This window comes from Podarcis raffonei, chromosome 15 (genome assembly GCF_027172205.1).
Source record: "Podarcis raffonei isolate rPodRaf1 chromosome 15, rPodRaf1.pri, whole genome shotgun sequence".
Classification (NCBI taxonomy): domain Eukaryota; kingdom Metazoa; phylum Chordata; class Lepidosauria; order Squamata; family Lacertidae; genus Podarcis; species Podarcis raffonei.
In genome coordinates, this window is record NC_070616.1 from 41,505,579 (window position 1) to 41,518,297 (window position 12,719).

Consider the following 12,719-nt stretch of genomic DNA (forward strand, 5'->3'; position numbering starts at 1 on the left):
TTGGCTAAAGCGGTGCTTCAGGTTAAGAACAGTTTCAGGTTAAGAACAGACCTCCGGAACGAATTAAGTTCTTAACCTGAGGTACCACTGTACAGCTTATTTGTACATCCCTCCAGGGGTAACTGAGCTATCTGGCTGAAGGCCTTTTAGCTGCACTTTTCTAGAACTAAATTAAAAACAAACTGGTAGCTAGGCACTGGGATGGTGACTGCTTTCCAGGCAGACAGGTTTAAAGGTTGCCTTAATAAAACAGGACGCAACAGTTACCAGAGTTATCACACCATAGAGCTTCTCCACTTTCTCCCTCAGCTCCTTGAAGCAGGAGGTCAGTCTGTCATGAAGAGGCTTCAGCTGTTCTGTCAGTTTCTTCCCATGAATCCGAATCCCTTCAGCCAGCAAAGGCATCTGAAAGAGGGAACCAAACGCATTGGATGCCCACATTTTGATGTCAGGAAGGCCACTCTCATTTCTCAGCCCATACCTTTAAGCATATACCAAGTCAGCCCATTAGACTGGCAGTGACTCTCTAAGGTCTTCTCCAGCCTTAGGAAGCCTGGGCTGTAGATCAGTGGTAGAACATCTGCTTTACATGCAGAAGGTCTCAAATTCAATTCTAGATGTCTGCAAGTGGGACAGGTGTCCTCAGCCTGAAATCTTGGGACAGCCAGTTCCAGGCAGTGTAGACAATCCTGAACCAGATGGCCTGACTCAGTCTAAGTCAGCTTCCTATGTTCCCAAGGTTCCAGGTTCAATCCCTGACATCTTCAGGTGGGGCTGGGAAAGAACTCTGTCTGAAACTTTGGAGAACCCCTACCAGTCAGTCCTGACCTGGGGTGAAGAACCTTTTTCTTATAAAGGGCCACTGATCTCCAGGGAGGACTGTGGAGCTTTCCCTCTCTTTGTGCCCCTACATCCCTTCTTTTAAAGCAATGACAAACATAGACAGCATCTTAAAAAGTAGAGACATCACCTTGCCAACAAAGGTCTGTATAGTAAAAGCTATGGTTTTCCCAGTAGTGATGTATGGAAGTGAAAACTGGACCATAATGAAGGCTGATCGCCGAAGAATTGATGCTTTTGAATTCTGGTGCTGGAGGAGACTCTTGAGAGTCCCATGGACTGCAAGAAGATCAAACCTATTCATTCTGAAGGAAATCAGCCCTGAGTGCTCACTGGAAGGACAGATCCTGAAGCTGAGTACTTTGGCCACCTCATGAGAAGAGAAGACTCCCTGGAAAAGACCCTGATGTTGGGAAAGATGGAGGGCACAAGGAGAAGGGGACGACAGAGGACGAGATGGTGGGACAGTGTTCTCAAAGCTACCAGCATGAGTTTGACCAAACTGCGGGAGGCAGTGGAAGACAGAAGTGCCTGGCATGCTCTGGTCCATGGGGTCACGAAGAGTCGGACACGACTAAACGACTAAACAACAACAACAACAATCCCTTCTTTTTATCTTACACACACACACACTTGCGCAAAGCAGAAGAGGAAGAGATTCCATGAAGGCCCAGACAACAAGTGTGTAGGAGAACCAAATTTTGCTTAGGACTGCATAAAATCAGGTCTAGGGGATTATGCAGCCCTTGGGCTGAAGAGACTCCATCCGATACATAGACAATACTGAGCTAGACAGACCAATGTCCATGACTTGCTATAAAGCAGCTCCCTAACTGCTTCCCAGCAGGTACCTGTAAAGCAATCAGTTGCTTGAGCAGTTCAATCTTATCTTGATCTTCAGGGTGTTCTTGAATATATTTCTCTGTGAAAAAGGCCTGAAGGGAGAAAAACAAAGAACAATTGAGATGTGAATCTTAATCTTTTTTCCTTGGTGTAAGGCAACAGGCTTTCAACCTTTTTGAGTCCATGGCTCCATTGACCAACTACATTCTTTCTGCAGCAACCCTGTGGGGAAACACGCTCCAAGCCTCAGAAGCCCGGTTATGTCACCCCTTGCCCCATACCTCTTAGAACACCCTCCCTGTGCAGTGTTCCCTCAGCCTCCTCTCCTCTCCCCTCTCATTGGGAGTCCTCTGGGCAGCACCCTTCCCCCTGCCCCAGAGAGAGCTGCCTCCTCATGCCACCCCACAGGGGCCTGGAAAGAGGATGCTGCATAAAGAAATAAGTTTCATGCCTTCATAGGGATCTCATCCCCAGTTATCACTAATAGAAAAGCATTAGTTTTTGGAAATGTAATTTAAGAATTCTTTTGAGCTCATCATAGACCATCTCCCAGTATCTTGGGGCATGTTTGCAGTGCGATCACATATGTATGAAAGTTCCCTCAACCTCCAAACATTTGCAATACAGTTTGGACCGACTTTTGTACATTTTAACAAGTATACTGGGCATCAAATACCACCTGTAAAGCCTTTTTTGTATATTTTCCTTTATCAAATAGCAAGCCAAAAAGTTGATATTTTTGTTCCATACTTTTGTCTCCCAAACTGAAATTTCAATGTTGTGTCCAATGTCTATAGCCCAGTGTCTCATTACGGCCTTGACCATTTCGTTTTTGGTTTCCCATTCTAGTAAAATTGTATAAAGTTTGGATATTATTATTATTAATTGTTTCCCAATTTCGTTTCCAAAGATTCTGATCCTCATTCCAAAAATCATTTTTCTTTATCTTTTCTGAAAACCTCATTTAATTGAAAATACTGAAACCAATCTGAGATCCAGTTTTATACCTCTTCTTTAATTAGTTCTATAGTGTCCTCTCTAAGCTCAAGGAGGTCCTTGTATGTACCTGTTCTTATTCATGTTTAATTTTTTTTAACTGCCACTGCCCCAATGGGGGATATCCACCGGGGGGGTCTTCCTTTCTAGGTGGTCTTCATATCTTGCCCAAACGCTGCATAGGTTCTTTCTTATCACGAGGTTGTGGAATCACTTGTACACTTTAGTTTAGCTATAATATAGGTAAGCAAGCCATCCATACACCATATCAAATCCTTCTAAGTCCACAGTATTTACGTTTTTCAGGTCCACCCAGTCTTTCATCCAATACAAGCAAACTGCCTCGTAGTACATTTTCAGGTCTGGGAGCCCAACCCCCTCTTATTTGCATCTATCAAGATTTTGCATTTGATCTGGGGCTTTCCCCCCTCCACTAGGTAAGTGCTTATTGCTATAACACAGAGCCTGAACACGGAGAGGCAGTCTGCAGACATGCTTAGAGAAATGTGTCCAGAGGAAGTGTGGTAACAACAGGGACCCTCGTGAATTTGCATTAGCAAAAGGATAGAAACTAGTTCTACTAGTGCCTTCTGTTGCTCCACCCATCAGTATATCCCTGCTTTTTTTTAACCCTCTTGATCCAGGGTTATTGCAAGCCAGTCTAGAACAAAGTCCAGGAAGATCTAAAGTGATCTCTCACAGAGATACCAGGGTCCCACAGCAAGAAGCAGCAGCTTAGCTCTTACTCCAAATGTACCCCTTTGAGTCCTCATAGATATGGGGAAAATTTGCAATTTTCTCCTAGATAGAACAGTAAAGTATAATGTTTTGGGGCAATGTTGTCAAGGGTAAAGCCTGGAAGATTCCACTGACTATAAACCCAAATTGGGGGCACGACAATGAACAATCCATCTTTAGACATGCATGTGATGAAAAAACTGCTTTTTGCTATCGTTTAATGGTGAGCAAGGAGGGTGATCTGCTCCAATGGTTGATTCCTTGTCCCCAACATTAAACAAAGGGTTTAGATTATGATGATTATGGCAGCCCACAAAAACCGCACTCCCTCCACAGAGCGAGCCGAGAATAGGAAACTGTGAGCAAACACCCTGACGACTTCCAGATGTGGCCACAGCATTTCAAAGCCTTAACGGCTTTTCCACTTCTGCAAATCTAACTTCCACGCCTAAAATAGAGTAGAGCCAGCTCAAAATACTCCTTGGTTGAAAATGGATTTTAATCCCATTTTAAGCATCTGAAGACTGTGTCTTGCAGCATTCGTATCAGAGGACATCTGTATTGAGCTGTACTGACTCCAGCACATTGTAACTAGAAATAGCTATAGCTCTCATTGGGGACTATGGACTTTCACAATCTATGCAGCATCATCACTGCGACTTTTGATCCCTACAGTGGCACCTTGGGTAACAAACACCTTGGGTGACAAACACTTTGGGTTACAGACTCCACTAACCCGGAAGTAGTACCTTGGATTAAGAACTTTACCTCAGGATGAGAACAGAAAAAGTGCACACTTTACCCTAGTATATGCATTTTTGTACTCATTGCCTGGAGATCTGCACTGCAAAAACTGAAAAAGTGCAAGTCAAAGGCAGCTATAATATAAGAGAGAACAGGAAAGTGCAAATTAGGTAAGTTTGCATTTGAATTTTAACTGAATTAAATTTCTTCACCGTCCTACCCATGACTAATCTCTACACCTTTCTACCTTCCATTATTTTTATGTCAAAATATTCAGAAAAACCTACAATACTCTATACTTATAGCCCACAAAGTTATTTTTATACTAAAGTATATGAGCTCTTTTGCTCTCCAAAGTGTAAATCTCATCCCTTGATTCTCACTCTAAGTTTTTTGGTAGTTTACACCATGGTCCCTTTCAAGTTAAATAGCTTTTTATCTTTTCTGTATTAATCTAATCATTCTCTCAATTTTCAGATGTTCAGGTTGTAAGTGCCATTACTTATATAGCCAGAGGGCAAAAGGTGAAGTAATCCCAAGGTGTGCAGAAACACACAAAAACGCTTTAGGAAAGGACTCTTAAAGGGGAGCAGAAGACAAACAACCCAAAGAGGACTAAAGATGCTCAGGAGCCACATAATGTTGTTTGTTAGGGGTGGGGGGTTTTTGGGGGGGGTGGCATTGCAAAATGTGGGGAGAATTGAATGCAGCAGCTAGAATTCTGAACGGCAACATTCTATACTGCAACATTGTTGTTGTTACCCACAATAAGTGTGCATAGAACAAAAATACTATTTCTTCTCTCGGTTTTTCTTCTTTCAATCAGACAGCGACATGGACAGATTCACCCATTCCTGCTGCAAGGAGTGGGCAATTTTGGTTTCTCTCACCTTCTCATTTTTTTAAATCTTAAATTCAGTTCCCCACATTTTCACACCTCTTTACTAGACAAATGAAAGCCTTTATGGAAAATGCACCAGCATTTTAATGCGAATTTCTTCTTGCATATTTGTATGCAATCTTCCCTGCTGCACATTTCTGCAAAGCCAATCCCTCTGGATTAATGTGCTTTTGTAGACATTAACTGGGTGAAGAACTGCAGTGCAAATTTGGGGAAAGTGCAAATTTTGAAGGATAGCTGTTTCAGTTTGTGCATTGTTTCAGAAACTGCAAGCTAGGTATGTTGGCTTTTAAATGCAAAATGCACTTCACACTAATCTCTACTCTGCAGCGACAGCTGACCTTCTCATAATTGGTGTATCCACCCATGACGGCCGGATCGACAATGCCATTCAAGAGCATAGAGAGAGGGTGAACGGGCAGGGTGCGGTCCCAGGCATGCTGCTGAACACAGTTGCTGATTTTCTCATTCGTCAGCTCCATCGTTTCAATGGCATTCTCCAAGGGACTTATTTCCTCCTGAGAAATGCAAATACAGGAGAATTAAGGCCACATCTAAAATGAACTCTTCAGTGCAGGTCAATGTGTGCCCAACTTTCCAGATCCATATAATACGCCATGACTTTTTCCTGAGTGATGTTGTCCACACTATGGACCATAACCGAACCTCTTTGACATGATACAGTGATCCATACGGGAAATCATCCCAAAGTAAAAACTGCAAAAATTATCACAAGAGGGCAGTATTTTCAAGCCCAGTCTTTGGCATGGGGTTTTTGTTTTGTTTTGCACTTGTCACAAAAGGTTTCAGTATCAGGAGAGGAAACATCTAATAATGTGAAACTTAGGCAGCATAGTTTCAGCTTACGGACTGTATCATCTCAGGAGGACATGCATGCACTGGGTCTTAAATGCGGTGGAAGGGCGGGACTCAGGGTTGACACCTTTCCCAGCCCAGTTCCCTCACTCAGAGTGGTAGCCAGAATGCCAGATTATGGAGATGTGAATTCAAGTCCCTTCTTAGACATGAAGCCCACAGCGTGATCTAGGGGCAGGCATGCTCTCTTTCTGCAATTCTCTTCTCTTTATCAGAGCCTACCTCACAGACTTGTTGCATTACTAAAAATGAGGGGGAAACCACTTTGAAGAGCAGTGCACAGGAGGTTCTGCTCCTAGTGCAGAGCTTTTTGCTGCATTCTGCAAGATATGGCTTTGACTTTGACCACTAATCCTATGAAATCCTAGGTACAAAAATTGAACAAAGGTCCTGCAGAATGTATTAGAAATCTGATGTGGCAATTCTCTGCAGGCCACCTTATTTCCCTCACTTATTGAGTAGGATGGAACAATTGATCCATCATGACCATGATAAACTTTATGTATACACAGAAGGCAGGGCTGACCCAAGACATTTTGGTACCTGAGGTGGGCCCTAAAATGGCACTCCTCCTCCCCATCAGAGAAGAAGGGGTAAGGGTAAGAAGATCTACATCAGGAGCAGGGGAAGAAAGACACTGGGATCTGCTGCCCCTGGGGATCCTGCTCCTTAGGCGGTCACCTCACTTTGCCTCATGGGTGGCCTGGCCCCTGATAGGGGAGATTAATTAAACATACAGCCAGGGAGAGGGGAGTTCCTTGTAATTTTCAGGGCAGCTGCCTAAGTTGCTGAGGACAATGACACAAACAGCAGGAACAAATGACAGGGGGCCTGATCTAGACCAAGACCACAGTGGGAGTGGGACAAAAGATTTAAGCCATCTAAATCACCATGCCAGGGTTCCCATTCAGATCCAACTCACTCACCCCTTTCTGTGCCTACAATTCACTTTCAAAACATCTGACTGCAATTGCCAACTGTGTGAATAGTTTGGCCCTCGGATGAAGAGGGATGAAGAGGGATGAAATCTTCCCTTCAGTTGCTGGTTGTGTCAACTGTCTATTCAGATCTTGAGTGCCAGGATGGCACAATGGCTTAGCTTTGGACTTGGTGCCTGGGAAACTAAGAGCCTGGGCCAGTCATTAAGCTTTCCATCCTTATCCACTTCACTTAATTGTCACAAAGAGGATGAAGGTGGGGAGAAATCATGTGTGCTACCCTGAACCCCATGAAGAGGAAGGATAAAAATGCAGTGAGGGGAAAAATTAACATGCATCCTCTCAAAAGCTCACCACTGCAACCTGTTTGACTTCAAACCACTTGAGGATTCCTGGGAAGGAATAGGCAGTTGTGTAGGTGGTCCTCTCAATCCACATAGTCTGGAAAAAAGCGAAAGTCAAAGTGGAGGCAGTTACAACTTCTAGCTGGGTTTTTTTGGAAAGGAATGTAGCTCAGGGGTAGAACATGCAGTTTGCATTCAAAGCACTCTAGGCTCAATCCCTGGCATCTCCAGGTGGGCTGGAAACCCTCTCCAAGGGTAGAGTCATTTGTAAGCACTGTGGACCTGGGGTGGACAACCTTTATTCTGTTGGGGGCTGTATGCTGGCTGTGAGTATGGCGAGAGGTGGGTCCAGGTATCCCTTCCCTTCCCTCCTCTCTGTGATATCCTTATTCTTCTCTTTCCCTCTCTCCCCATCCAGCAAACTGCTGGGGAAGGGACAGGTGGCTTTTGCCAGAGGTCTTTAGTTGATCACTTGCATAGGGCTTTGGAAGATGACATTAAGCTGAGAGCCACAGGCAAACCAGGGTTGCAGCTGGCCACCCCTGGCGAAGACAGCACTGAGCTAGATGGACTCAGCATGGTCTGCCACAGAATCACAAAATTTTAGAGTTGGAAGGGACTGTGAGGATCATCTAGTTCCACCCCTTGCAATGCAATGCTGAATATGCAGCTGTCTCACATGGGGACTGAACCTGCAACCTTAGCATTATCAGCACCATGCTCCACACTTTCGCTTGTCCCATGCCTAGAAACCATGAGTCCAAACTTCTTTTCCATTTGCCCCACCACTTCCCCTGAGAAAACCCAGAGTTTTCCTCAGAAAAACTGACAGACGTTTGTTCTGATTCAGCAGTAAACAGTGGGTTTTCCAGGGAAAGCAGTGGGGCAAGTGGAAGTGTGGATGAGAACTGCAAGGTAACAAAACCCAGAGAGAGAAGCAGAACCTCAAAGATTGCTCCAAAGGATGAAGGACTTACTGCAAATTCATTCTCAGGATCTTTTTCTCCTTTTCTGAATGGCCGGGAGTATCTGAATTGTTGCACTTCATTGGATCTATAGAAGCTAAAGCAGTAAACAAGCAGATCAGCTCAAATCAAACCACAAGCTGCATTTCCAGTCACCATCCAAAATCAGGAAGTCTGACACTATTATTTATTTTCATTATTGTAACAATTTATTTCTACATTATTATTCTGTTTATTTATATCCAGCCTTTTTCCGTGACAGGGACTCAAGACAGTTTACAGCATAAAATAAAAACAGTTAATGGCAACAACTTGGTACCAGGTTACCTCCAGTAACCTTATATACTCCTGCTGGGTCACTTCAATCATCATGAAGGACACTCTTAGCTGTGCCATATGCTCCAAAGTTTCACCTTATGTCCACTAAGATCAGGGTGTTTGCTGTGATAGCCACAGAGCAGGTCTGGATTAGCCCTAAAGCAGTGGTGCATTTGAACCAGGATTGGGGGAATGGAGGCATATAGCTCCACAGGTAAGAAGAGTTGGTGCAAGCTGGAGCTTTACACAGCATCACAATATGGCACGGGTCTTCTAAAACTGACACAACAGTAAGTATTGAGCTGTTGCTGTTCTTCAGAAAGAAATTCAAAGTACAGGCAAGCCAACCCATGACTGAAGTCCAGCAATAGTACTTGTTTCTAGATGTGCAGAAAGGGTTGATTAGTCAGGAGAAAGTGGTTACTTTAGAATCTGCTCTGGAACAGGCTTGTCCTTGTAGTTTGGTGGGAGGTTCATTACAGGTTTCACTATGAAGCACTGGACATCTGTGTGGTGTGCGTTAAGGACAAGAAATAAGAGGAAACATTTGCTGAGAGCAAGGGTGCGTAAAAATGATTGCTGCATTTTCAGCTGCTAATGTGTACATAGCCGAAGACTCCTACCTAACTCCTATCCCTACCCACTACTTTATATCCAGCTTAGTCTCTAACCAGACTCCCCACAAAAGATACACTGCTTAAGAGACGTTTTGATCTCTTCTGTGGGTGGAGCAGTGCTGCTCAGCTTCTCAGCATTTGGAAACTGGGTCAGTAATTTCAGGTTGAAGTCTTCCCTCCTTTCATATTCCTTGCCACGGTAGATGAAGATCTTGTTCTGTGACAAGGATCAGACAGGAAATACAGCAGTGCTATTAAAGTTGCTAGTCTGGACAAATTCCCATGGCTCTAAATTGAGAACAGAACATACCTGGCAAGCCAACAAAATGGACACAAACATAAGCAATACTGCAGAAGGTCCAGATTTAAAGGACTTATTGATTCTGGTTTCATAGTGCATGGTCTATTTCAGTTGCTCCAATTTAAAAGAAGGGACCTTGGATCCAGCCCCCATCCCTACATCACCACTGGAACGCTCCTTTTCAGGGTCCCTCCACCAGCTAATGGTATCAAAAAGCCACCAGTAGTAGATCTACATCTGCAGATGTATCTGCAGGCATAGCAGAAGCCTTTGTTGTGGACATGCCATTCCACTGGTGAAGTTCTTCTCTGTCAGGGAGATGCACCCCCTCAATTCCAGCTCCTTCCAGCCAGGGGACCTGAGGGTTAAGTCTGCTCTGCTCATTGTAATCTAGTTTGCAGTCAGCAATTCAGATATCTGACATATTTTAAAGGGTTATTATGGGTCCATCATTGGGACCCCCATATCATTCTTACCCGCAAAAAGGAGGGGAATCCATGGCCAAAATACCCAACAGCAAAATACTCTGGTTGGGGTCTCATTGCCTTCATGATGTTCTCATAGAATGTGGCCCGTTTTTTCTGTGTATTAAAAAGAAGAAGGGTGGGTGGGTGCTGTTATACAAAAAAGTAACCCGATCAAGGAAAAGTGTTCAACCACATTTCAAGTTTTAAAAGCCACAGCCCACAAAGCTGAAAAGATCACCTGCTCCTCTGTGAAGCTGCCTGTCTTAACATAATCACAGGGGCTACTGGCATGAACATTTAGGAGGGTGGCAACCAAGGTAAAGTTAACGGTATCCCAACTTTGAAATACTCTCCACTGGGTTGTCTGCCTGGCACCTAGTTTAACGACTTTGAGGTGCTAGGTTAAGGCATTTCATTCATTCACCCAACTTTTAGTGATTAAGAGGTATATGCTGCATGCTCTTCTGCTCTTTCTTATAAATTTATGGGATTAAAAAACACAAAAACCCAAACCCATCAGAACAGGTTAAGCAAATAGGACTAATTCTCAAAATGCCAGTTGCCAAAATGCACAATATTCACAGCAGGGGAGAGAAACCTCTGGTCCAGGGTACAAATTTGGCTCTCCAATACTCTTTGTCTGGTCCTTTGGACTTTCCCTGGGCCACACCCCTTTAGAGGTCTCACCCTCTTTCCAGATGTGTTTCACACCCTTCTTTAGTATTTTCCTTTGGCTGGAATGTATCCAAATGCCTCTTGCTATTGTGCAGCCCTCAGAGGCTTGCCCAGAAGGGAGCGTAGGTTTGCCATCCCTATGCTAAAGAATGCATAGGGATACGCACAAGCATTTTAGCTCTCTCTCTCTCTTAAAGCCTCAATTACACTGAAGCTTCCTGTGCCCTTAATCTGCAGCTGTTGTACTCAGTCAGGAGGACAAGAACTCTCCCAGATCTCCACCCCCCCCCAAAAAAAATAGCCCACAGCAATCCTCCCAACCCAGCAGAGGACAAAAACCCAGCCATCTTACCAAGAGATTGCCAAGGCCCTCATAATCGAAAACTTTGTTCTCATACATGTCAGCAAGTTCCTTGCTTAGCTGGATTGCTTTCTCCCACATCTTCAGGAAAGATTTTTTTTAAATGAGAAGAAATATCTATTAGCACAGATGATACCCAATGGACCAAACTTAATTCTGAGAAGTTAGGCTTCTAACAGATGCCAAGGATGCTAATAAGAACTAAAACCATAACACACACCTTTCTCACACTTAACCAAGTTAATGTGCATGTTCAACTAGTCATATCCAGCAGCTAAATTCTCTGCATGGAAGCAGAGGTTCATGATTAGCAGGCCAGAAGAAGGCAAATTATATGCTTTGGGTTTCCCAGTGATAAGAGTATGCAAAAGGAGCAGGAGCAACCAGCTCCCAGCTAAATTCTACTCAGAAATTAACAGATGCAAGTTTGCTCCCTCTAGCTCTTCTGGCTTCTGGGGTAGCCCACAAAGCCTCCGCAGGACAGCAGGGAGCCTTCATCCTGCTGCCCTGCAGAGGCTTCGCGGGCTACCCCAAAGCTGCTCAGGAGCTTGGCGGGGCTGGCGGGGGAAGCCCGGGTCCCAAAGAGCAGCGCAGCCTGTCCGCTTCTCCCAGAGCTTTTCGGGGCTGGCGGGGGAAGCCCGGGAGGTGGGAGTATTCCCCACCTCCTGCAAAAGCCCACAGGAGCCGTGAACCCTCTAAGGAGCGCACGGCTCCTGCGGGCTTTTCTACGAGGTGGGAGAAGGGACTGACGCGGCCAGTCAGTCCCTTCTCCCTCCTGGGGAAAAGCCCGCCAGAGCCGCACGGAGCTTGTGTGCAGCTCTTGGGGCTTTTCCTGCCTGCCTCCCCCCTGCATTCGCTCCATAAGACGCACACACATTTCCCCTGACTTTTTAGGAGGGAAAAGGTGCGTCTTATGGAGCAAAAAATACGGTAATTGTAATGGATCTACTCGGAAAAATATGGTAATTGTAATGGATCTACTCGGAGTATGACTACCATTGGATATAAGCCTCAAAGAGGATCTTACACAATTTTTAAATAGTCAGAACTGGTGAAACAGTCCACCACATAGATGAGCAACAATTCTCATTAAATTGCTCTTATAAATCCGGTAGCAGCTAAGAAGTTAAAGCTACATGCTATGTTGGGAGTTGGAGTTAAAAGGTGAGTCCTGGATTAGAAAATACTTAAGGCTTGGTTCAGACAAGCACCTAAACCACTCTCTCCTGCTGCTTTCCATACAAGACCTCTGCTTTCACTTTGGAGCAAACCAGAGTTTTGGAAACCCTGGTTTGTTCCAATTTTAGTCAAGTTAACAAGCCAGGATCTGAAAACATAGTTTGGCTAGACTAGTGATGGGAAGCCTCAGGTCATATGTGGATCCCCAGGTCCCTGTATCTGGGTCTCGTGACTCTCCCAGGCCAGGGGTGTACTGCGGGTTGCCAGTGCCCATGGCAAGGCAAGTATTGTGCCCAGTAAACCATGGCCAAGCACTACTGGGGCGCATGCTGGGGGAGTGAGGAGAGCAGTTGGATTGGAGCAGAGGCAGGCAGGTGGTTGGTGACCAAGTGGTGGCGGAGGGAGCTAGCAAGGAGTGGTGCCATAGCTCTGTATCTCTCTCTTGTTCCACAATCTGCTTTTCCTTCTCCCTCTCTTCTCTTTTTCTTCCCTCTTCCCCCTTCCCCCCATCCTGCTTCCCTTCTCTCGTTCTCCTCCTGGAAACGGCAGCCATAGTGGCTCAGATGGTTGGTGCTGGGGCTCGGAGCCACAGCCCAATGGGTAAACAGTAGAATGT

General features: G+C 44.9%; 1 protein-coding gene across 2 annotated transcripts in view; it reads right to left on the minus strand.

The window, feature by feature from the left end:
- Positions 1–12,719, minus strand: part of DOCK5 (dedicator of cytokinesis 5) — a 145,343-nt gene that overhangs the window by 12,549 nt on the left and 120,075 nt on the right. For both annotated transcript variants that reach the window (XM_053366504.1, XM_053366505.1), the window contains 9 exons: positions 10,916–11,005; positions 9,898–10,002; positions 9,196–9,337; positions 8,928–9,009; positions 8,198–8,282; positions 7,231–7,317; positions 5,404–5,580; positions 1,692–1,775; positions 268–405 (listed from right to left, as the gene is read on the minus strand). In XM_053366504.1, the coding sequence (XP_053222479.1) occupies positions 268–405; positions 1,692–1,775; positions 5,404–5,580; positions 7,231–7,317; positions 8,198–8,282; positions 8,928–9,009; positions 9,196–9,337; positions 9,898–10,002; positions 10,916–11,005 (990 nt within the window). The remainder of the gene's footprint in view (positions 1–267; positions 406–1,691; positions 1,776–5,403; positions 5,581–7,230; positions 7,318–8,197; positions 8,283–8,927; positions 9,010–9,195; positions 9,338–9,897; positions 10,003–10,915; positions 11,006–12,719) is intronic.